This window comes from Anomalospiza imberbis, chromosome 1 (genome assembly GCF_031753505.1).
Source record: "Anomalospiza imberbis isolate Cuckoo-Finch-1a 21T00152 chromosome 1, ASM3175350v1, whole genome shotgun sequence".
NCBI classification, from domain to species: domain Eukaryota; kingdom Metazoa; phylum Chordata; class Aves; order Passeriformes; family Viduidae; genus Anomalospiza; species Anomalospiza imberbis.
Window position 1 is genome coordinate 143,752,517 of NC_089681.1, and position 21,994 is coordinate 143,774,510.

The 21,994-nt window shown below is 37.8% G+C and overlaps 1 protein-coding gene across 2 annotated transcripts in view; it reads left to right on the forward strand.

The window, feature by feature from the left end:
• LMBR1 (limb development membrane protein 1) overlaps window positions 1-21,994 on the forward strand; it is a 69,392-nt gene that overhangs the window by 22,338 nt on the left and 25,060 nt on the right. For both annotated transcript variants that reach the window (XM_068174526.1, XM_068174535.1), the window contains 3 exons: window positions 2,642-2,745; window positions 20,175-20,301; window positions 20,507-20,575. In XM_068174526.1, coding sequence (XP_068030627.1) covers window positions 2,642-2,745; window positions 20,175-20,301; window positions 20,507-20,575 — 300 coding nt within the window. The remainder of the gene's footprint in view (window positions 1-2,641; window positions 2,746-20,174; window positions 20,302-20,506; window positions 20,576-21,994) is intronic.

Consider the following 21,994-nt stretch of genomic DNA (forward strand, 5'->3'; position numbering starts at 1 on the left):
AGTGCATGTGTCTGTCAGCAGCAGAACAGCATTGCCCTTGTCTTTCCTAACTTTATGTGCCTGTTGTAGCTCTGTAGTTTCATATTCTGTAGATGTGTTTCCTGTAAGCTACTAATACGTAAATTTCTGGATTTTAACTTCTTAAAAATCACCCTGGATGTGCACCAGTCTCCCCTCCCTTAAAATGCTCAGTGCTCTCTGGAGCTGCTAAGCACTGTTTTCTCTTGTAAGATATCACGTAATAGAGCTGCTGAAGTTAGGACAAGCAGCTATTCAGCTTTGCATGAGGTAACTGAATGCACTCTGTCTTCAGTTAGAGAAAACTGCTGAAATGAGACTCCTACCCCCATCAAGTTGTGTTTCTGCTCTTCCTCTGGTGTCTTTTTTAGGGAGGAAAGAAAAAAAAAAAGTGCAGACTGCTGGAGTTAATGTCCCCTTGTAAGGGCTGCTAATGACATTCCTGCTGATGTTGCTATGCCTGAATGTTTCTCGAATGGTAACAGGAGCTTCCTGGCAAAGCAAATTCAAAAGGAAAAATCCCCCTCTTTGTTAACTGGAGTTTAGCTACCTTTAGGCACTCTGTTTTCTTTAGCAAATGAGTGTTATATTTCACGCATCTTTTGGAATTTTCTTGGTTTGTTTTCTGTAGCCTGTTTGGCTGAGTTTGGTTGCTGGTGTCCTGCTGCTGTCAATTGCTGAAGTTCACTTGGCCCCCTGTCCCCCTCCTCCCCTCTAGCTTTTATTTCTCCTTCAAATTTGAATGCTGTCATTTAAGAAAAAAAGAAGTATATGGTGGAAGCATTTTTTGAGAGGGTATAGGCAAAAATCACTGCTAACTTCTAACTTTTTTACATTTGGATCTAATTCAGAAGTTTCTCTTGATAATGAATACCCTGGACATCCAGTAAACGTCTTTTTCCTTCCCTATTCTTTACAAAATGCCAGTTTCAAAGAGGAAAAGGAACAAGCCTGTACATGGGAAGAAGGAAACAAACAAGGCTGTTAGTTCAAAATTTTTTATCATGGGGCAGTATTCTTTTTTGAGTGATATTCAGGTTATAGAACATAGTCCTGCAGAATTGTGGAAAAGTGTGTGGTTTGGGAAGGGTGGGGAACGAAATCTGTTTTTCTCTACAGGCCTTTATTTTTTTTAGGATGCAGGACATGTGACAGTGGTTAGACCTGTTAGCTACTAAATTGCTGATAAGCTTCTGCTTTTATAAAGAAGAAACACTGCCTCCTGCACAACTTGTGATAGGATGATTGATGATGGGTTCATGTTTAGGCACCAGAAACTGCCTGTTCAGAAAGTGTTCATCTTTGAAAATCTTAATAGTGCAGATACCCTAACGGAGATTAGCTATCACTTCAGCTTGTTCTCTAAAGCCTTTCTCTTCCTGCAGATGTCACATGTGTCTTACACATGTCCTTGTTGTAGGCAATTGTTGATTTTTCATATAGATCACAGAATGGTTGAGGTTGGAAAGACCTCTGGAAATAACCTGTTCCAGGCAGGGTCAGTCTGAGAAGGCTGCTCAAGGCCCTCCACTTTTAGGTTTGAGTATGTTGAAGGATGGAGATTATAAAACCTGTGGGCAGCCTATTGTACTACTTGAGTACAGTGGCAGTAGAAAATGTTTGGGATTTTTAGTTTGTTTTTCTTTCCCTTTATGAGTAAGTAGATTTTCCAGTTTTTCAGTTCATGCTCATTGCCTCTCCTCAGTTCAGTGGATACCACTGTGAAGATCTGACTCTGCTTTCCTTTGTTCCTCCCTCATCAGATATTTATATGCGAGGATAAAATCTCCCTAAGTCCTCTCTTCTCTGCTCTCTGTCCATTTGCCTGTTGAGGTTCATCAGAGTTGCAGGACACTGCTGCTCCCCATGTTGTCTCTTGAGCAGATTTGCTGGGGAAGTGCCCTCTCCCACCACCCAGGTCCCTAATGAAGGTGGTTGAGCCACCCTCAGCCCACTGGGGTGTCCATACCGCTGCTCACACAACCCTGGGAGCCCAAAGCTCAGCCACTGTTCAGTCCACCTCAGAGTCCACTTACCTTGCCCATCCCTCATTAATAGAGCTATGAGGGGGTTCATGGGAGATGATGTTGAAAGCCTTATAAAGCTGAGATAAAAAGATCTGCTCTTCTTTTGCCTACTGAGCCAGTCATCCCATTGTGGAAGGCTGCTGTTACCATGATGTCTTCTTCTGATTTGGAGGTGCTGATGGCATTTGTGTACTGCTCATGTTGAAATCCATGGTTTGCTTGGGAAAATATGGGAGAAAGGGAGTATACAGAACTGGATTTTGTGAGATGCACTGAGAGTAGTAAAATACTTTTGTCCTGAGAACTTCTGCAGTGGTTCTCAAAGGAGCCTTCAATGAGATTGTGGAAGTGGTACACCTGAGCTTGCAGTCCGTCCCCCAAGGTTTCAGACATTTGCTATTGAAAGGTAAGTTGTATCCAGGTTTTGTTTGAAGATCATTATGCAGAGAAATGGATATTTTTCAGCAGTGACCTGTAAACAACTATATCCATAACCCCCCGGCACTTGTACGTATATTACATTGTTATATGCAAGGGAGGAAAATGCAATATATTTAACTGTGAAACTTATAACATAAACTTCTTGTTTGTTGCAGGTTTGTGGAATCTTGCCTCTCTTTTTTCAAATCTGTGTTTATTTGTGTTGATGCCCTTTGCATTTTTCTTCCTGGAATCAGAAGGATTTGCTGGCTTAAAAAAGGTAGGAAAACACTATTAAATACAGAGTAATTGCAGTGTACACTTCATTTTCAGCCTTGTTTCTGATGAAATTGAAATTACAGATTGGGGAGGATTTGATGCTGGCATGTGTATGCTTGTGGGAAGGTTATATACAGCTGTATCCTCTGGCACAAGCCATTATATTAAAGGCCATGTGTACTAAAATTAAGAAAATTACTTTTAAAAAAAATAAAATGATTCAGTCAGGATTTTATTTTTTGGAAGATGATTCTCTTGGGATGTTAAAAGGAGAGAAGTTTCAAGAAATGCACTAGAAATAAAATAACAAGGAAAAGGACAGCTTTCTTGCTAATGGGAAGAGTGGTTAAATAAGAAACGACCCTGAGAATACAGGCTTGATTTGTGAATTTTAAAGATTACGGGCATCCAAAAAAAAGGATCAAATATGGTCAATATTAGCAATAATATGTTAAAAAACATGTCTTAAAATATTCACCTTAATTAAATATATTCACATTGAGAGGGCTGATTATTTCAGTGAAGCAGGGTACTTGACAAAGCAATTTTTGAACCATAAGGTGATAATATTGTTATAATACATGAACTAAAGAAATACAGTGAAAAATTATTATAATGGGAGGCACATCAAAATTAATTTCATATCATAAATATCAAATAGATTAAACTGAAATTACTGTCTGGGGACTAATTGTAGCACTTTTCCATTAATCTTTATCATCCAAATGATTACACTTTTGTTTTTAATGATACTACACTTGAGGGAGTTCTGCTCCCTTTGGATGACAAGTCAGAGAGCAAAGGGTCGTGGAAAGTGATCTTGAAATCTGGAGAATTAAAATGAATTAAAGATGGATGCAAAAGACTATGAGTCACTGAAGCATGGCATGTAACATAAAGCCACAAGGGGATAATTGTGTTTGGAAGGAAAACATCATTGCTGGTTGCATTGACAGGAACTGGCATGAAGGCAGTGAAGTTGCCATTTTGGTTCTTGGTGGGATTGGGGGAAACTCAACTGAAGTGCTGCATTCAAGTTGGGATTTTTGGGCTCACTTGAGAAGAAACAGAGGACAGCAAAACAAACGAAAAACAACTTAGGAACTACTGTGTGAAGGAAAATTTTAATTCAGAGAGAGTTATGTGGAGAAACACAGACTTTATTCCGCAGCAGAAGGTTCTGGTAAATTACAGCCCTACAGCTATGTTAGAAAACACCTGCAGGGCCTGGCCCAGGTGGTGTGTAAATGTTGTCTGGTGTCACCTGGGCTGAGTTGATGCTGCTGCAGCGTTGCTGTGCATTGCTCAAACTGCAGAAGTAGCCAGGTCACTTCAATTAAGAGTTTGGGTGACCAGACTAATGCATTCAGCTTCCAAGGAGTTTGGTGATAGGCTACTGTGATATACTTGTCCATCTTGGCTGGAAAACACTTTCCATTCTTCTTCATTCACTTCAGGTATCTCTACAGGGCTGAGAGCTTTTAGCAATTCTGTTTGTCCTTCAGGTTTTCATGTGGAGGCCACTCCATTTTCCTTTTGACACTAAAGTATCTAGCCACAGCTAATATTTCTCTTTTCTTCGTAAAAATATGTTAACTGATTTAATGGGATTTGTGTTTCCTGCAATCCAACAAAACCAAGGATTCTCTCCATTAGCATACTGGGTAAGGCCCTTCTGCTGGTGGAGTTCTGTTGGCTCCAACAGATGCTTTGTGTATCCCAGCTACATGAAACTTGCACTTTACAGGAAACTTCTAGTAGTTCATGTGTAACTTTCTTATGGTAGTGGCTATCAATCAAGATAGATATCTTGATGGATATCAAGATCCATCAGATCACCATTGCATATTTATGCTTGAGAGCATTTGTGAGATGAGATGGGTAAGATAGAACCATAATCTTCTGCAGATGCCAGAGGAAAAAATGATTTTTGATGCTTTGAAGTTTACTTCTTCATGGGGGCAGATGAGATCAGATTTTAGTACCGAAACCCACCTATTGGAGGGAAGGAAATTCCATTCTGGATTTTTTTTTTTTTTTTTTTTTTAAACTTTGAGTTCTGGATGTCTTTGGGACATCCCAGAAGCCAAGTATGATTTCTGGTACAAATTCTCCAGGTCTTTATGCAGTGTCCATTCTATCTCACTGCTCTGTTTAAAATTATCCAAAATGGATGGTTTTGTTTTGCTGGTTTGGAGTGAGCCTTAAAGCTGCTGGTCAAGATTCAGGAATTGTTGGATGTTGTAATATGAACATACCTTGTATTTGATTGCTTTTCTTGGAAAGTAAGTAGCAGATGGCACTTCTGGACTAAGGTGATAGTTAAAATTAAATGTGCTGTTCTTTTCAGATGCTGATGTAGATAAAGGGTTCTACTTGTAATAATTGCTAGATATGTTTTAAAGAATTACACACATAATTGGGTGATTAGAATTTGGGAAAATTCATGATTAATCAAACTCATGATTGCATGTAAGGTTTCATTTCTGGCGTCTGTGAAGGAAGAGTATTTCCCATCAATCTACTTTCAGTAGATTTTTGTCATGTTTGTTACCTCCTTTCCAAGAAGATTTTGAGACCACGATTACGTTATAGAATTCTTCGTATTTGAAAAAACTATTTTGTGTACATTTAAAAAAAAAGTCATATTTTGTCATTCACCACATCAAAGTAATGGACCAGAGAGATAAAACATTGTTCAAATGCTATTAATGTTCACTGTAAAAATCAGATTTTAGTGATCTCAATTAAAAAAAAAACATTTAATACATTTGGCAAAAGTTGTAGCATTTAAGAGAAGAATGATCTACTGTAAATGTGGAGACATTCAGTAAAGAGGTTTGGTATGGATCTTTAATCTTTCAGTTGGGAATTGGGAAAGCAGTTGGTTCTAGATATCCAGCTCAGATAAAAATTTGGATAAAAAGACTGTTCCAGTGGAAGCTTTTATGCAGGTCATTTTGTCATTGAATTGCCTTCATCATAATGATTAAATAGGTCACTTGGGATATAGGTGTGTGCACTGAAGAGATCTATTTGAAGGTCTTAATATATCAATTACTTGTTGGACTTCCATAAAAATTTTGAAAATGCATAATTAAAAGAGGTTCATTCCTGAAATTGAATTTTTTTCATGTTTTAATGGCTGTCTTTGTTCAGATTAGATAGCAACAGTAATTTTAGTCATTACCACTTGTGAGTCTGACTCCTGAAGATTTTAGCCATCTGTTTGTTTATCACAGACTGTGCTATAAAAGTTGATTTTATGTATTGACTGTAATGTGATTTTTTTTTTTGCAAGCTCTGATATTTCAGATAGCTCATAAATTACTGTTGTGAGTTTTGTATAACTTCTCATTCCTGAGTGGTAGCATTGCTCCCTTAACTGTTCTGAATCAGAATGGGCTTGATTATCCATCTTCCAATTTCCTATGGCCATTTTCCCTGGCTGCTGGTGTCCTTTCTAAGTGGCACGTGGCCCCTTTCAGAGGCTCACTTGGCTTCCCCAGGGCAGCAGTTTAAAACAACCAAGGGCTTGCATATTGTGCAGAAGAGAGAAATAGGGAAATTCATCACTGGCCATGGATGGATGCAGTGCTGCACTGGAGTTCAGACTGATTCTCTGCTAGCTTTTCATGAAATCCACTGTGTGAATTCAGAAAGGGCATTTTGGGCCTGAGGGGGCTGAGCGTGCCCTTCCAAAGAGCTTAAATGCTGCTCTTTGCTCTTGTTCGTTTCCGTTGAATGGCACTTGAACAATTCTGATGTCAGGACAATAATAATAATCCAGCCAGTACTGGAGGTGTATAATATATATATGTATGTGTCTCTGTATCTGCCATGTGTGTATGCATGCACACACATTTTTGTGTGCACATGTGGATTGGATTTTTCAAGACTTTGAATCATAATTGGCAACTTAGCCAATCCTGTTAACTGAGCTGTTGGTGTACCTGATATCACTTTAATCTCTGCATCAGTACTAAAAACTGTTTTACATCTTTCTCTGTTCTTGTCTTCTTTTGTAGAGACTGTGCATAAAGTTATGTTTCTTTGTCATTGATGTGCTCAGATTGTAATTACAAAACAAAGTTGTCAACAGTGTTTCTTAATGTCAGAATTAACCTCATTCTTTATCATTCCCTCCAAAAAAAGAAAAATTATGCTGTTTACAGTTGAGTAGGTCACAGTGCTGATATTTCCATGTGTGGTAACAGACTGCATAGAAAATTACATGTGTGCTGCTGTGTGAAGGAGGCAAACATTTTTGAGGAGATAATTGCCATATCTTTTCTTGACATTTAAAGTATGACCTTTCTCTTGATGAAATTTGTATTTATTTGAAGCTGACAAAGAGAAGGATGTTTTGGAGTAATTTCCTTTTAAGAAAATACAAATAGTGCAATTTACTACTGTGAGAAACTGGAAAAACTAGGTATTGCATAATCACAAGTGTAGTTTTTAAAAGGCTTTATGAAGTATATTACCTTAATACTGATCTTTGAACTTGTAGTCATAGCATAAAGTTTAACATGAGCGACAGCAACATCCTGACCAATTATCCAAATTATCCAGACATCCCAAAATGTTCAGAACACAACACACAGAGTCTGTGGATTAAGAGGTTAACTCCTGGAACATCAAAAGAAGTGCATGATAATAAAAACAAATAGTACAAAAATTTGAGGTAACTTCCTTGCTTAATTAATTAGGTAGACCAGGTGGAAGCGAAGAGGCCAGAGCTGGTGCTCAGAATGTCTATAAAGCTGAGCAACATGACAGCACAATGGAGGAGGAACAAAGATTTTTTTAATATACTTCTATCCTGTGTCACAGTTTGAAATTGTCCTGGTTTATGTCCCTTTTGGCAAACTTACATAAAAGTGACCCTGTACTGTATTTTATGACCAGATGACTTTTTTTCCCAGTGGCTAATTTGTATCAGACCCCCATCTTAAAGAGACACAGAAATGAGTAGGAAGTCCAAGCCGGTTTGTCTCAATGAGCTTTCATTGCATGCTTTCATTATTTTTGCTCGTTTTTGCCACTGATCATCCATAAATTGTTGGAAATGAGTGATTAAGGAAGTGCTGCTTAGTGTTAGTGGCACATGCACATTCTTGGTATGTTTTTTGTGGGTGAGAGGAAATCGTGTACTGCACAAACAAAAAGGAAAACTCCTGCTGGGAACCTTTCAAGGAAATTTAACTTGCGTAATGTTTTGATCTTGGTGTTTATTACAGAAAATAAGAGTAATATTTCACCAGCTATTGTTATGTGTCAGCTTGCTTTTCCTTGATGGCTCCTTCTCCATCTGCTTGCCTTTCCTTGATGGCTTTTCCCAAATTCTCAGTTTATTTTAATAAAAGCACCACTTAAAAATGTAGCAGTTTGTTCATATGCTGAAGGCAGGTGAGCTGGACCAGTGGTCAGAACATTTATTGTGTTGTGCTTGCTACTGTAGAAAGATTTGGCTGTTGTGGCTGCAAAGCCCTGCCTGTGTTACCAGCTGCAGCTTAACCCCTGCAAGTAAAACATGGGAGTGCAGGTTCCTCACAAAATAGTGAAATACAGGGGTTTCTGCTTTTAAAGACAGATTTCTTCCCTTCATCTCTTTTAAAAATATGTTTTGTAAGTAAAATTACTTTTTTGGGGAGAGGGTGAAAGTTGAAGCTTTGCAAAAATACTGTTATTAACAATTTTGAAACTGCTGGTTTTTTTGCTGTACTGTTGCAAGCTTGCTGAACAACCACAGTGTGTATGTCTTCCATCTCCTCAGTATTTTATTTGATCCACTTTATTAATAGCAATGACTTTTCCTAGTCATTGCACTATGAAATAGGACTGAACTAAGCTTGAGTTTCTGATGTATTGTGTCGCAGTGCATTGTATGTGCAAATTCCAAGTAACTAAACATAGTAATACATACAGTGAAAAGTGAACATGCTACTTTTTTATTTCTTGGTGGGTATGAAACTTCTAATTTCTGTGTTTTTCCATATAGAAAATCTGTACTCCCAGCTTTGCTGTTTGTACCAGTAGAACTTTGGTACAACTATAGTTGTAGATTACTGTAAAAGACATTTTACAGTGTGTGATGACAATGTAGGAAGTATGTTCAAAGTTAGCTTTGAAGTATTTGCATTTAGAAACTTTTTCACTTATCTCAAACAGATTTCTATGGAAATAAATTGTTCCTATATTGCAAAACACTGGAAAATAAGTGGCTTGGAAATATTTTCCAATATAAAATTCTCTAATTGAGATTAGTTTTTAAATTTTGCCTTGATTTTTCTGTAAAATGGATTTGGAGAGTTCAAGATTCTTGAACATTGTTTGCAAACAGCATTTGACTGTGCTTTATGCTTACTTCTACCCCTGCCTGCAATACCCACAGGCCACTGTGTGTATGGCTCACCAAATAGTCTTGAGGTGCCCTGTTGACAGTGGATGTTTATTTGGCATTTAAGCTCATATTTATTTTTCTATAAAGTCTTTTAGCATGAACTGACACTTCAGTGCTCTGATCTCTATGAAACGTTTACCAGTATGCAACTGAATTATTGTAGATTATATTACAACCCATTTACTCATTCCATTAGTAATACCAGAGACAAAAGTTGTTTAATCAGTCACATCAAAGGCAGCTGTTTGGGTTGGTATTTTTGACATAAACTAACAAGTTAAATTCAGATATGAAGTCCAGTTTTTAAACAGGAGTCCTTTAAAATTACACCACCTAAAATTTATTAGAGTTTGTTGTTGTTTAGAAGCAGATCCTGATGATTCTGGAATTTGATTTGGCAAGTAGCTTGGTTATGTTTTTTCCTTCTGCTAATTAAAATAAAAGTATACTTAGCTGACAATTGTACAAACCCATAACATAATCTGTAGGATGTAAGGTGCAGAGTTAAGGACTGTAAATGTAAATCTTGCATTAAGGATGGTGCCTATCCTGAACCTTTGTGTGGTTGCTGCTTCCACTAAAGTCTTAGAAACAGCTTGTGTATGGCCAAATGTAGAATGTGTTTGTAACTTGCAATGTAGAGGATAGCCCCATCTAATATTAACTATGAGAAGAGTTTATAGAGCAGCTGGGAAGGGAAGATGAGAAGGTTCAGTATAACTTGTTGGCTTGTAATATTGACAAGTGTTACACTAAACTCTGAAAACATGTTCAAATTACAGCTTTATACTGCCAAGTCCTTCACTTGCACGTCTGTAGAGGAAAAAAAAATTCTTATCTTACAGGTATATATATTAGCAAATTAGAGTTTGAGTGTTTGGCCTGCTTTTGTGAATCTGTGACTGGAATCTGTAACTCTACAGTAGTTTAGTGTGAAATGAAAATACCTTCGTAAAAGTCACATCTGTTTGCAGTGATGTCTACTGTCCTTTCACAATGACTGTAAGAGCATGAAAATTACTACAGGTAAGTCAGAAGAGGTTGGCAATCCTTGTTGTGTTATTTTTTGTTTTTCAAAATCTTGACTTGAAAACACATAATTTTTTTTCCCCCTAAATGTCTGAATTTAGACATTTATGATCAAAGGCTGTACAGGACAGGTAAATAACATCCATGTATTTGTCAGCTTAAGGCCATACCGTGTTTCACTGAGAGTGAAATAAAAACAAGTTCAAGAATCAGTGGCCAGGAGAGAGAAACTTGCTAGATGAGGAATAATGGCTTAATGTGAATTTGATTTTGCAGATATATAAAATATTTTATCAGGTTATTATAAGAATTCTTACTTAAGTCAGTTGGGGACATTATATGCAAAAATCTGCCATTTTTATATTAGCATAGGAGATCAATGGTTTGTTGAATATAAGTAACAGTTCTGTGTCTTGGGACAGCTGAGGGGGAAATAAGGGAATGTTTGGTTGTTGCACACATTGGATCAAGATGTGATGAGATGTGATCTGTGCTCCGTTTCATTGAAGTAGTTAAATGTCAGTTGGTTGCTTCCATAAATTAGATGGTACTTCGTTTAAAGAGGCCTCGGTGTAAGGTACAAAAAAGTAGGCTGCCAGGAGATAAGCTGATGGCAAAGTTTATTTGGTACAGCTTTTCTGCACTGGCTGCCTCACTGCACTTCGTTATCTGGGCAGGGGTTCAACCTTTCTGCAGCTGTGAATGGAGTTGAGATTATAATTACTTTCTGTGACCAATTCTACAATGTAGATAGAAAATCAAAATGTGTCAGGTTAGTTTGTGTTCTGGCAATGTTTTAATGTGTTTGAGCTATGGAAATCCATAATTGAACCGATGATGCATTTTTACCCCAATATTACTAACAAGATGAGCCAAGTGTTGTTAGTAATATTGGGGTAAAAATACTGCACAAAGGAAATGGTGTTATTTTGAAATGTGGTTTTCTGACTGACTTTTCTAGCATGCTGTGAGAAACTGCATTAGGTGACGCATTATGAGTAGGTAGAGGCATCTGTAAAACTTTCAGTTTTGGAAGCTAGCATTGGAGTTATTCCACCTCACCCCAGCCAAGAATGGGCTGCATTGCTGAACTTTTGTGCTTTCCCCACGCCTACGTTGCCCTGAACTTGCACGTTTGTGCTGTATGTAGCATGCTTATGCTTTGTAGAATTTCCACAGTTTCTGCTAAGAGCCTTAACATGTAACTGGAGGCCTGCAAATGGAATAAGAGGAGAGTATTTTCCTTTGCTGCTCTCTTAGTGGATAAATTGAGGATTTTTTTTACAGTTTTTATTTGGTTTTAGGATAGCTTACAGAGTTCTGCATGAGCAAAAATGCTAAAACATGTTTAAACATGTTAAATACTTCTACTGCTTGTTAAGTGTACAGATGGTACAGCTACCAATGCTAAGCTTGAATCTCTTAGTTTATCACTGATATAAACTGAAGCACTGGCTTTTAAAATATTTTTTCTTCCAAAGACACTTATTTTTAGGCAGAAATAAGTAGCTTTTAAATTTTGTTTGGATAGAGCATTCTTAATGCCCTCTGTAGGCCCATCTGTTTGTGGTAAAATGACAGCTGTGTATCTAAAAACCCCAAGATGTATTTATTTTTTCTTTTTTTCTTTTTTTTCCTTATTTTACTTGTCAGTTTATACTAGAATTCATGTAACAATTTAATTTAAAACTGAAGTGTTTAATGGAAAAAATTGCAGTCCTTTGGGAAGGAAGTATTCACACATGCAAGATGCCTGAAATGGCTGTGATTCAGACCCCTTTCTTAGTCAATGGAAACAGGCAGATGCCTCTAAGAATTTGGCATATCTGAGTTAGAGCCTTCAAGAGGCAATGTGAGCATCTTCCCATCTTTGCCTGTTTGGATTTATTTCAATAAATGATCAGAAACATTAATTGATTTGCTGCTAGTTTTAGTTGGAGGATGTGATTTGTTTTATAAAAGTAGCTGGTTTATACATGAGGACTATCTTATTAAGATTTGAATATTTAAATATTTCCACATTGGTGTCTTCATTTGAATCTTCATTGACATCAAGTACTGACTGTTCAGAACAAGCAAAACTTTGTCTCTATTTTAAGTCTATTTATGCACTTACGTTGCTTTATAATAAAATTTAAAAATACTTTACAGATTTACTATAATTGCAATTTTAATTCACAGAAGATGATTTCCAGGGAATTTTGTATTAATAGTTGAAAGGTTTAATATAATTGTCTTAATCATAGAAAGGCAATAAACATTTTTCTAACGGGTTTTCATTTATTAAATGAAACTTTACTAGGCAGACACCACTTTTCATTCCTTCTCTGAAAGCAGTGGGTTTTTGATACTGATAACAATGTGATATTTAGAGCTGTAGTCTGTATTACTTACTTAGTATTACTGAAATTACTTCACATTATGGGTTGCTCTATATTAGGAATTGCTTATTCTGAACTGACAAGGAAGGAGCTTACACATCTGTAGTGAAAATTTTTGAGGCAGACAACAATTTTATTTACAAAGGAGGGGGAGGAGGGAGAGCCAAAGACTTTCTCCCATCCCTGTCCATTTTTTTTTTTTTTGGGTACCTTTTTCAAGAGTTTCCCATCTTATTAATAGGAACTTCCAGCATTCTGGTGCTTTGACCAGTTCCTAGAAGTGGGATTTCTTCTTGGGCTTATTCACCCTGTCAGGGCATTAGTAATAGACATGACTTCAGGGAATTTACTTTTGTTTTCTTTACTTATTTTAGAACTTTAAAAATGACCTTTGTGCTTGTACATGTAATTTGCTTTTGGTAACTGTCTTCAGGGTTTCATTCTGCCAGAAACACAATCACAAATTCCAAGTCTTTCTTTATACTTAATGTTACTTATCTTAATGCTCTGCCAAGCTACAAAGAAGTTGGAAAACATCTATTTATCTTCCTATCAGGCCAGTCTAGCAGGAAAGATTCTTTCTGATCCAAAAGTAAATGATTAGAGGGAAGACTCATAGTGTCAGAAATCCCACAGCTCCCATGCTGTTGTTGCAGGTGGCATTGGAAAGTCTGGGAAACTTGGTAGGTGGAGGGAGTGGATCATCTGAGAGCTAATAGTGAGAGCTGGGCTAGTGAATGGAACAACAGAGCAAACTTGTGGGGGAAAGGGGTGACGCTGGAACAGTGACCATTTTACTGTGATTATCCTTTCATTTCTCATTTCCCTTCTCCCCAGAAGGTTTGGGTTGGATGTCCACAGATCTGTATCCATCCCTTTTAGGGTGAGCTGCAGCAGGGTAGTCATGTTCATCTGACAGCTGTAGCTTGTGATTATTTTATTCCAGTTAGTGTCTGCTTGAATTTTGGCTGCTATTCTGTCTAGCTTTTCCTCATTTTAAGAAATTGGTATGTATTCTGTATTCTGGTATGCATTCTGATACAAAATTTGTGTGCAATAATACTTCATGTATACTATTTCTCTGTTAAATTTACAAGAGTGATGCCTAATGTGGAAGAGCCAACTGCATGCTTGAGTTATTTCAATCCGTGCATTTGAAACCGCACCTTAACTGCTAGGCAATAAATGAATCCCACCTTATTATTCCCATTGGAGTCCATCTTGCATTGGATAATTAAATAGATTTTAGGGGGAAAAAGTGAGAAAAAACCGTTTTTTGTTCTTGTCCCAAGGACTCAAGTCTGCAAGGAGTCCATCTTGGTTCTTAGGTTATTTCACTGAATTATTTGTATGCAGTGGTGTCAACAGGAATGTTTGATGGGTATGGACCCCAAACTATGCTATAACATTGTGGTTTGGATGCTTCTCTGGGACACTGAAGAAGGGAGCATAACTTTTCTTTGGCAGAGGAGTCACTGCAGTGAGTGTACTGGATCCTGAATAGATGGCCTCCTCCCCAGGCTGTTAAGTAAAACATCTTTTTCTTGACCTCTACTTGAGGGATTTTTTGGTCTTTCACTTCCAGCTTGGCAGGCATAACTCTAATGCTTATTGTTACATGTCTTTAGCCAGTATCCAAAGAAATAATTTTGGTTTTTTTCCAACAAAACTAACTTTTCTGGATTTTCAGAATTTTCTGGATTTTCTTACTTAATCCTGTGTGGCTGTTAAGTTTGATATGGTTCAGTATTTTGGCTGCCTACTCTTGCTCCATTGACAGCATGGTAACAACTGTGAAACCATTTGAGAAAAGATACTGACAGAAAAATCAGCTGACAGTTGCTAGGAACGTTTTATGACTGAATTTTTCATGTTTGTATTGTGTGGAAAATAAATATAAGCTTTAAATTATACTTGTGATGAAAAGTGCTCTTTTTAATCTTAAAATCCCTACAGGCTGTGAAGATTCTGTGAGGGGGGAGGTGGTTTAGGAGAAGACAGTCAGTGATAGTTACAGTCTGAAGTACTTGATTCTTGTATGGGCAAGGAAATGTTGGTTTTCTTTTTCCCCTACTTCCTTGAATCTGATGCCTGAATATATTAATTCTTGATTAAAATTTTCTTAGCTTGCTTCATGAAGGTTCTGAGTCATTAGCAGCTACATTTTTAAAATGAGCTGAGTTTTCCTAAAACTACAGCATCTGTTTTTGACTTAGTAATTTGTGTAGTCTCATGAGGTAAAGTGTTCTCCTTTACTTATTAAAAACTTGTTTGTGGACTGCCTTGAATAGGTCACAGCAAGGATTGCTCCAAGTCTGGTGTCAAACTATAGAGAGGGGTGAAATGCTTGACACTTGTCTCAGGGGGTGTCGCATGCTAAAAATGTAATTTGGGTTAATATATAACATCCCCAACCTCATACCTAGTGTAATTCTCCCTTTTTTAGTGCCTCCACTTCTCCTGAAGATGTTATCATGTGTATTTGTTGCCATCAGCCCCTCGCTGAGCAAATCTTGAGGTTACTAAGACTCCTTTCTGTCACGTGAGAACAATGGGTGTCATGTGTACTTTAAATGTGCCATGATTGCAGAAATGTTTCCCAGGCTTTCCCCATGGGTCAGGGCATGGTGTAAAAAGTGGTGTTTACCTACCTTGCAAGAGGTCAAGATGTCCAAGCAGAACCGTGTTCACGTATTCAGCACCATAGAAACTTAGTTAGCACTCTCTGGTTTTGTGTGTAACATGTAATTTTTATTTCATTGATGATAGGGAGTTTTAATATTTTTTTTCCTACACAATTTGCAACCAGATTAAAATGTCAAATTAGTAAAAGCCATTCCATGCCCTGCATGAACAAGGTGGATCCAGAAATGTCAGTTTTATAAGAGCTAAAATGTTCATCAAAATCTCTATAGTCAGGTAATGTTCCAACAAAGAAATGCCTTAAAGTAAGGATGAGGCTGTAGTTCTTTCACTTTACCAGGAATTTTGCCTCTTGCAAAAAGAGATGATAACATACTGAAAGGTTTTCTAATGATTCATCGTCATTTAAACGAAAGAACTCTTGGTAAATATCTCTATGTATATGTTAAAATCCATATAGGATTAGGCAGCTTTAAAAACTAAACTTAAATTTCTGAAGAATAATGTTTTCCTCACAATGTGTTTCTCCTCACAACTGGCAGAGAAAAAAATGGCAAGAAATGGCTTGATTGCTTTAATTTATTTATTCTTTCCCAGAAAATAACAACTTGTGATTTTCTGGGCCAGGTTGTGCCACATTATCTTCCACAGTGTCTTTCCTGGAATATGGTGCATGTATTACCTTAGCATTGCTAGAATGGCAGTTGTCAGAGATTTCCTTTTAAGCTTTCCAGAGTTTCCATGAGGCTCTTAATGGAGAGAGGAGCAGGCAGGAGGTTTCTTGCCTGTGCACTGTCCTTGTGTGTCAGGAGAGATCCCTGTGCCAACTGCTGGTTATGTGAGAGGCCTGAAACCTGGTGGACAGCCAGTGTGCAGAGCAAGGTCTTCACTTGTTACTGGTGCCACATTAATGGCAAAGAATGTTGTATTCTTACATTTGTATAATTCAAAGTAGCAACAGAATTTTAAATGGGAAAAAATCCCAACACTTTTGTCTTTATTACCAAGAAATTTTCCTTTTCCTTATTGAAAAGCTGTAAGGACCTATCACCACACATGTTTTCTTCTAAAGCAGAAACAGTCTCTAGGTGTTTTGTGTTGACACATATAGCAGGAAGAGTCTTAATGTGTTGTAAGTGGCATAATAGTCATCCCTCAACACAAATGTACTGCAGGGGAGAGGTGGTGTCCTTGGTAATTATGCTGAGTTGCTTGTATGACATCTGTTATTCCTTCAGGACTGTTGTTGCCATTTGTACTTCATTGGGGTTTTCAGATGAAGAATTACCTTTTTTGGCCATGTGCTGTTTTTTAATATCTTTTGGCTATTTGTCATCTGGGATGATTTATCTGTGTTAATCATAATAGAAAAGAAACATGGTAAGATTTTGATGATACAGAGTAGCAATTAAAAATTTGTCCGAACACTTCAAAAATAATTAAAACCTTTCCTGCTAAAATTAGGCTTTTCTGGAAACATGAACCCTTAGGCCTGGTGCTCCAGGCAGCATAAGTAGCTCAGGATTAAGCTATAAAAATTTCTGATTGTCTTGACAATTGAATTTTAAAGAATTAGAAGCCTGAGAGTCAGATATTGATAAGGCTGTACAAACCACAAGATCCTTAGAATGTGTTTGTAGGACAGCTTTTATTTGTAGGCAGGCCTTGAGAGCTTCAAATGCTCTTTTTTTTTTTCCACTCCCCCCATTAGTGCAGAGAGAAGATGACAGATATTACTGAGCTCCTGGCAAGTTGCAGTCTGCTGGGATTGATGTGTTAAATATCTTTCCTTTAATAAAATACTTCACTTGGTTAAGTGCTCATGTTAAAAGAACTAGGTGGATTTTGAAAATATGCTGCGAGTGAAAGTGTAGGTGAGCTGTGGACTCATAATCTGTGAAACTTTGAAGTTTAAAAAAAAAGGTGGGGGGTTTGAGGGTATAATCTGTCAGTTCTTTTCCCCAATTCTCTTGATAAACAGTTAAATTACAGTTTCTATTGGATTATAGTAATTTGCTTCCAAAATTTCTTGTTTATCATATTTTTTTCATCTTCCATAAGAGACTCTTTTAATGTGTCAGTCAGCCTGTTAGGGGTCAGACTTCTGCTTAGGGACAGTAGGGAGCCATGCAGGCATTGACTTTCAGGAGTGGCTTTTGCTTTATGGATAATCTGAAATTCAGCTGGAAGAATTTGTAAGGTGTTGGGTGTGTTTTGTTTTCCTGCTCAGCAGTTACCAGAGATGTTGTTCTGGGCTTGTAGTGCAATGACAGATGGTGCTTTATTCTAGATACCTTCATGGAAAAAGACTTTCAAGAGGAGAGCTACTAAAACCAAAATCACTGTTGAGATAGAGAAGTACTGCCTTCCTTCAAGCTGGCAGGTGTTCATGCTTCCCAAACACTGATCCTGAGTCCATTTTGGGAACGTGTCCCTCTCCTTTACTGACATGCAGAGAAGTCTAGGTATGAATTGAAGACCAAAGATCAGACTCTTTTTGACACTTCTGCCTTTCTTTTAAGCAAGAATTAGTTTTATAATTTTGCTCTTCATGGTCCAGTTCATCTCTTTCTCCCTCTTGGTGTACACAGCCTTCCCTCTTCTCTGCATGTCCCTGGAGAGTAGGAATAACCCCAGTGTATATAAAAGTGAGGGTGCTTTCTGAGCCCCTTCTCTCTGTTCATGTCACTCCTTTTTTTTTTTTTTTTTCCCTCTGATATCTTCAGGGAGTGTTTGAAGAACCAGCCATGCTTTATATTACTTTATCTGTTTCCATTGATGAAAATGTGTCCTGGTTAGAGATTCACATTTTCTAATCTTAGAGTGGCAAATAGTCTTTCTACTAGTAGGCTTTGTGTTAGACAAGATTTTTTTTAAAGGAATATATTTTCCCAGGTCTTTTTACTTCCCTTATTTCTTTCCCACCCTTTTCCCCTCATGCACAGAAATGTAACCTGAAGATGTAGCAGTATTCACAGTGTACAGCAGTAAGTGTATGAAAGCCCACCACCTTAATATGCATTTCCATTGTCCACTTAATTTTATAATGTTATATTTTAATTGTTACAATTTTATAATGTTATAATTTTAATTACATTTTGTGTATTTTGTGATTTTTTTTTTTTTTTACTCCTCCAACTTAATCAAGATCCCAGCATTATTTGGCCAATGAAAAGTAAATGTCAAATGAAAATTTGACTGCCTTAAAATAGAAGTACTCCAGGGGGCAGCTTGTTTTACTGAAAATGAAGCCAGAGTTTGTCTAGAGAGGTTTTGGAGTCTCCAAGCTTGGAGGTACTCAAAAGATTCCTGGGCAACCAGCTTTAGGTGTCTCTGCTTGAGCAGGGGATGTCACCAGGTGACCTCTGGAGGTCCTTGCCAACCTCAATCACTCCATGATTCTCCAGAGGTTTTCTCCGTGTGCACAGGGGGGAAAATTCTGTACCTTTCTTTCCTTTGAAATAGCAGCTATTTGGCAGGTACTCTAATGTATGTAAGTATGAACTAATGTGCCTGGAACATTAATGTTTTCATAGGGCACAGTCTTATGGGTGCCTAATTGAGATTAAGTATTTACCTATGTGCTTTAAGTGTCTTAATTTCTTTTTTATCCTGGACCATTACCAAGTATTCATTAGTGTCTATGACAGAATATTTCTATTTATCACTTCACCAAAGTTCTTTATAGTATTAAGATTTCACTATGTCTAAATGAGTGTGAATCCTAATCTGTGTGTGCTGTGCAATATAAAAATGTTTCTGCCCTGAGCAGAATGGAATGAGTTGTCAGTGGTAATCTTCCTGTTCTGCAGAGGATTGATGGTGGAGAGGAACTGGTGTGCTACAAGAGATCAGTACTCATGGTTAGGATGTCTGGGGTCCTCGTTCATGGTTGGATGCCATGATTATGGAGAGAGCATAATTTTCAGGGTAAATGTCATATAAAGATTACCCTTAAGTAAACCCCTACTTAAGCAGCGGTGAAGATGTGATAAAAATAGAAAAAATAATAAAGTAAAACAAATTTTCTGCTTTTACCTATCAATTAGTTTTTGCAATTAAATATCCTCAAGCTGGGGTGAGCCTGTATGAAAAACAAGTTGGATTTGCTTGTGGAGATGTATACTGGCAAAGAAAGGAAAAAAAAAAGTAAAATCATTATGTAAATATCATTCTGCTATTTAATGACCTGGATGCTTGAAGAAAGCATCCCAATCACTCTATTACTCCAAATTAGTGAAATGAGTGATACCAGTAAGAAGTAAAGGTGAATTTTTTGTGCGTGTTGTTTGGTGTTACCCATATTTGCGAATCAGCTGTCGGAGCGGTTGTTCCTCTCGAGCAGACGCGGCGGTCCGTGCCCTTGCGGAGCTGCGGGAGCCGGGAGCCGCGGGCGGGAGCCGGGAGCCGGGAGCGGCAGTTCCGCAGCCGAGCGCTGGAGGGCTCCGCAGACTGACGGCTGCCGGGCGATTTTCAGGGAATTGCTGCATCGTACCTGCGCAGGGTTTAATGCTTGCCGGGCCATTTGGCTATTTGCCATAATTGGCTTTCCATTCCCTTGATTGGAATCATAGATAAAAATTTGCTAATCCACTTTCTTTGCTGAAAGTATTAGAAAAGTAATCCATCTTTTCAAAATGCTCGAACAAAATCATATGGTATAAAGAGTACTTTATGGAATAATGAGATTAATGAGAACTGTAAGGCATATGCAATTTAAAACATTTTTCTGTGGGTTTAAGGGGAAAAATGCAGTCTGGGCACTATAAAGCCATAAGTACTTCCTTTTTTTTATGCGCTACCTTTTAAATGTGCATTACATGTTATGCTTTTGTCTACATGATAAAATGTGAGTATGTATTTAGGAAGAAGAATCTGCTATTTACTTGTAATTTTAAAAACGTTTGAAAATACCTGATTCAAACTTTGTGGCTGTGTTTTTTTCCTCTCTCTCCCCTCTTCTGCCCATAGGGCATCAGAGCACGGATTTTGGAAACCCTTGTAATGCTCATTCTTCTTGCACTGCTTATCCTTGGAATTGTATGGGTGGCTTCAGCACTCATAGACAATGATGCTGCCAGTATGGAGTCTTTATATGGTATGGAATGCAAAAGAACCTTCACCCAGTTCCATTGTAAATGCAGGTTTGCAGTTAAATGTATTTCTAATACATGCTATGTGAGTATTCCACAGGTTGTGAAGAAGGTGTCTTAATTCAGTCAGCACCATTTTGATGTTAAATTCTGTGACATAAGGAGCCTCTTGGTAATTAGCTAAAGCTGTGCTTAATGTTTTCTTTACAGACCTCTGGGAATTCTACCTCCCGTATTTATATTCCTGTATATCACTGATGGGATGCTTGTTACTGCTGTGTAAGTATTTTCCTCATTATTCCAAAAGAGGAATGATATTATGGTGGGGGATTTTTTTGTGTATTGTGTTCAGTGCTTTTTTATGGTTAAAGGAAACTTTTTGATTGTGAAAGTAGAGTGGGATTTTCCTTTTCTGATTAAATTTACATGTGAATTTGTCAGGTTTGGGTTCTGAAGTTTAAATAAATGGTACCTTAGATTTTCAATTTTTGAGAAACTTCACAACTCACCCAATTTTGACTAATAACTTGTTAAAGCAGGCAGTTGAAAAATAGGGACTCCATTCTGCAAAGAAAAGCACAATTTTTAAGTGAAATGTCTGCAGGAGGCTGGTAGTATGGTGAGAAAATTATTTTGGAACATTTTGTCCTATATTCGGTAAACTACCATTCTTTCTTTTGTAATTGGAAATGTTGCTGTATAGGCAGGAGTTGGAAGACAGTGCATCCAGCTTTTGTAATCACACAGCTGGTCTCTGGCCAGTCTGCAGGTCAGTTACACAACTGCATCTGAAACAAATGCAGTAAAAACCCAACCTTACACTGACTGCTCCTAACCAGAGTTCAGTCATCCATGTTTAGGGGAATAAGAAACATGATGGAAGGCTCAAAATCCCACTTACAGTCTCAGCCCCCTCCTTGAATAATTTCTAGAAACTTGCTGAGAGGGACAGATCTCTCTTTCTAGATTACTATAGTTTGATCTCTTCTCCAAGCTTGACAGGTTCAAAGCTTACATGGGGCTGTCACTGTGGAGAAAGGGTGGGGGATGATAATTTGTGATATCCTTTAAACTGATCTGTGAAAGAGACCTCAGTGAGTCTCCTTAGGTTCTCTGTATGTGCAGGTTCTCAAATCCACTTTGGAGGAAGGTGGGAGGGTTAAACATTGGGCTTCTCAACATCTTGTGCAGGCTGTTCCAGAGTGGCATTCACAGAGGTGCTGAACACTTTAATGGGAAGTTGGTTTGCAAAACTTAAAATCTGCCCTGCAGTTTGCTTCAGCAGAGCTGAAAGTTCAGCCTCTGTTCTTGGGGCTGTTGCAAATCAGTTCACTGAAATGATTGGGATTAAATGCCAGGTTTTGGAAATGTGTAACTTAAGCAAATCACTGAGGTGAAGGCCCTCCAAGCTGTTAGACTTGTGTAGCTGAAAGGGCAGTATACAGCAGTGGGGCAGCTGGTGGGACAGAGATTTAGATCTTCAGCTGGTTTAATTGCTGAAGCAGTGTTTGAGTAAAGCCTATTGCAGTGGTGATTTGGAGCATCACTTTGTTTGTCTTTTCTCCTTTTCCTGCAGGTTTCTTCTGCAGTAAAGGCAGACTAACTTAAGTTAGATTTTTGAATACTCTTGTATTTTATTCTATTATGCAGTAGCTACAGTGAAACACTAGTTAATAAAAATAAATACAATCCTCACAA